At 50.1% G+C, this 3,517-nt stretch overlaps 1 protein-coding gene across 1 annotated transcript; it reads left to right on the top strand.

The window, feature by feature from the left end:
• The first annotated feature begins 2,830 nt into the window (after positions 1 to 2,830).
• On the top strand, positions 2,831 to 3,220 carry LOC147990370 (uncharacterized). The gene has a single exon (XM_087538185.1). The coding sequence runs from the start codon at positions 2,831 to 2,833 to the stop codon at positions 3,218 to 3,220; it is 390 nt and encodes a 129-aa protein (XP_087394311.1).
• The last annotated feature ends 297 nt before the right edge of the window (positions 3,221 to 3,517 follow it).

The following is a 3,517-nucleotide window of genomic DNA, read 5'->3' as shown; positions in this document are numbered from 1 at the left end:
GCTTGATCCAACCCGATCAAGAGCCTACTCACAAGAACACCTCAACCTCAGGAGGCAGTTCTTCCCTTGTACTGTTCATCATCAGCCCTAGAGGCAATCCACCACCACACTGGAGTAGGGTATTACACCACAACGGTGGCATGAACCAGTATAAACCTCGTGTCTTTCTGTGTTGCGAGTTCGTCGAGTTCATCCGCAAGATCTTAGCGAGCTAGGGCGTAGATCGGTGGGAAGGAAAGACTTCGCGCGCACCCCAGTGTTCGAACCTTAAGGGTTTGCTGGAACCCCACATCCGACACTCGCCAATACTACACCAGAAAAGTACTCTTCAGAACACGATCCCGAAGTACTCACAGTCTTCGAGACCTTCTCATCAAATAATCGACGCAAATGGGCGCTTCGCGACCTTGCCGAAGTCTGCCATGTAGCAACAATAAACCCTTGGAATGTTATAGCAATTAATTTTAATGCCAATGACGAACCAAGATCCCACTCAGTCCGGGCACCATCCGCTCTGGTCCTCAACCCAATTGTGGATGGTTTTTGGCTCACTAAAGTGCTAATGGACGGTGGCAGCAGACTGAACCTCATCTACGAGGACACGCTCAATAAAATGCAAATGGAGAGGAGTCGCATTGAGCAGAGCAATACATCCTTTAGGGGAATCATTCCCAGCAGAGAAGCAAGATGCTGGGGGAAAATTAAGCTGGATGTGGTATTCGACACACCAGAAAACTATAGGTCCGAAGAGATAATCTTCCAGGTGGCTCCTTTAACAGCGGATATCATGCCCTGTTAGGGTGAGATGCATTCACACGCTTTCAAGCTATACCTCATTACGCGTATATGAAGCTCAAAATGCCCAGGCCCAATGGTGTTATCACTATCTCTAGTGATCCGTACATAGCACTCCGCGTCGAAAATAAAACCGCATCCCTGGCCCTTGAGGCATTGTCCAAAGCCCTAGCGGGCAAGGAACTCACCGCACTACGTTCTACAGTGGATAGGGATGACGTAATTCTTGACAAAAGGCCCAAATCCACCTCTTTCAAGCCAGCTGACGAGATAGTCAAATTTCAAGTCCACCCGATGGATCCCAAGAAAACAGTTTCCAATGGGGCGTAGCTGGACCCGACGGTCGACGCTGCATTACGTGCGTTCTTGTGTGAGAATTGGGACATCTTCGCCTGGCACCCCTCAGATATGCCAGGAATCCCACGCGCCCTGGCTGAACATAGTCTCAATATACTGAAGGGATACAAGCCGGTCAAGCAAATGCTCCGGCGATTTTCCGAACCCAAACGACATGCTATGGGGGAGGAGCTGGCCAAACTACTCAAAGCCGAGTTTATCAAAGAGATCAAACATCCGGATTGGCTAGCAAACCTGGTCATCGTACCAAAGAAGGATAAATCCTGGCGCCTGTGTGTCGATTTCATAGACCTTAACAAGGCCTGCCCTAAGGACCCCTTCCCACTACCTCGCATGAACCAGATTATCGATGCAACCGCGGGACACGATTTACTGTGTTTCCTCGACGCATACTCCGGATACCATCAAATTAAGATGAAGGACTCTGACCAAGCCGCAACGGCATTCATCACCCCGTATGGGCCTTTCTGCTTCAACACTATGCCTTTCGGGCTCAAAAATGTCGGCGCCACTTACCAATGCATGATTCAAACGTGCCTGGAATAAACATCGGCAAGACTGTGGAGGCATGTGTAGATGACGTAGTCATCAAAACCAAGCATGTGAATCATTGGTGGATGACTTACGCCTCACATTCGACAACCTCCGAACATATGACATAAGGCTCAATCCAGAAAAGTGTGTTTTCAGCGTTCCCGCCGGCAAACTACTCAGGTTTATTGTCTCCAATAGGGGAATCGAAGCAAACCCAGCCAAAATTCAAGCCTTGTCACAATTGGCAACACCAACCGACCTGAAGCAGGTCCAAAAACTAGCCGGGTGCGTGGCAGCCTTGAGCCACTTTATCTCCAGATTAGGAGAAAAGGTGTTGCCACTATATCGCCTGGTCCGACGCACCGACCACTTTGTGTGGACGGATGCTGCAATAGCAGGGTTGGAGGAAATAAAAACTTTGCTAGCAAGCAACCCCATCCTGGCGGCACCAAACATCGGTGAACCAATGCTGCTTTACATATCGGCAACTCACCAGGTGGTGAGTGCGGTGCTCGTCGTTGAACGACAAGAGGAAGGACATAAATTCCCACTCCAGAAACCAGTATATAACGTATCGACGGTCCTCACACCATGCAAATCCCGATATCCACATTATCAGAAGATAGCATATGTGGTCTTTATGGCATCCCGCAAGCTATGACACTACTCCCAAGAATACTCAAGCACGATGGCTTTCGAAGTACCACTCAATGATATTATAAACAACCGGGATGCCACCGACAGGATTGCCAAATGGGCCATTGAGCTCCTACCATCTGAAATAACATACAAACCACGCTGAGCCATTAAATCTCAGGTGTTGGCTGACTTTGTCGCCGAATGGACTGAGGCCGAACTCCCTAAAGAACACAGCACGTATTCTAACTAGGTGATGCAATTTGACGGCTCTAAAATGTTAGCCGGACTGGGGGCTGGTGTTGTCTTGACATCCCCCACAGGAGACACAGTTCGTTACATGCTCCAAATACTGTATATAGACTCTAACAATGCAGCCGAATGCGAAGCCCTATTGCACGGTCTCCGAATGGCTATCTCCATGGGCATACAACGCCTTGAGGTGCGCGTGGATTCCAACCTCGCAATGTCCCAAATAAACGGAGACTTCAGCGCAAAAGATCCGAAGATGGCGGCCTACCGCAACGCCGTACTCCAAATATCAGCTTGGTTCTTGGGTCTCGAGTTTCATCACGTGGCTCGAGAGAGTAATCAAGCCGCGGACATCCTTGCTCGCATGGGTGCTATACACGACCCCTTCCCACCTAATACCTCTGTGGAAAGGCTCTTCAAGCCATCCGTGGTGTGGCAGGACGAGAACGGGAGCACCGACCAGGAGCCGATCATACCCCCCGATTCCGAACACAGTCCCGATATCATCGGGGGCTCATGCACTGAAATAACACCACCGACCCACAAAATTATGGAAATAATTGCCCCATGGACCAAGCCTTTCCTTGCCTACCTCTCTAGGAATGAGCTCCCTGAGGATCAGACCGAGGCCCGTCGCATCGTCTGATGTTAGAAAGCCTACAAAGTTCATGAAGGAGAACTATACAAGAAAAGTACTACCAGGGTCCTTCAACGATGTATCTCCAAAGACGAGGGACGGCAGCTCTTGGCTAAAATACACGCTGGTCTTGGCGGCCATCATGCCGCAGCCCGGGCCCTTGTAAGTAAAGCCTTCCGCACGGGTTTCTTTTGGCCCATAGCCCGGGCAGATGCACAAGACCTCGTGCAGCGCTGCGTTGGATGCCAGCTTTTCGCTAACCAAAGCCACATGCCACCTACCACCCTCCGAACAATCCCCATTACT

The sequence above is a fragment of the Triticum urartu genome, chromosome 1A (assembly GCF_056163025.1).
Source record: "Triticum urartu cultivar PI428250 chromosome 1A, HENAU_Tu73, whole genome shotgun sequence".
Classification (NCBI taxonomy): Eukaryota; Viridiplantae; Streptophyta; class Magnoliopsida; order Poales; family Poaceae; genus Triticum; species Triticum urartu.
Note: the sequence above shows the minus strand (reverse complement) of the source record. Positions and strands in the feature narration are given on the sequence as shown.

What these genes read in the sequence shown, in the direction of transcription:
- LOC147990370 (XM_087538185.1), top strand. Translation starts at nt 2,831, where the DNA reads ATGGCGGCCTACCGCAACGCCGTACTCCAAATATCAGCTTGGTTCTTG.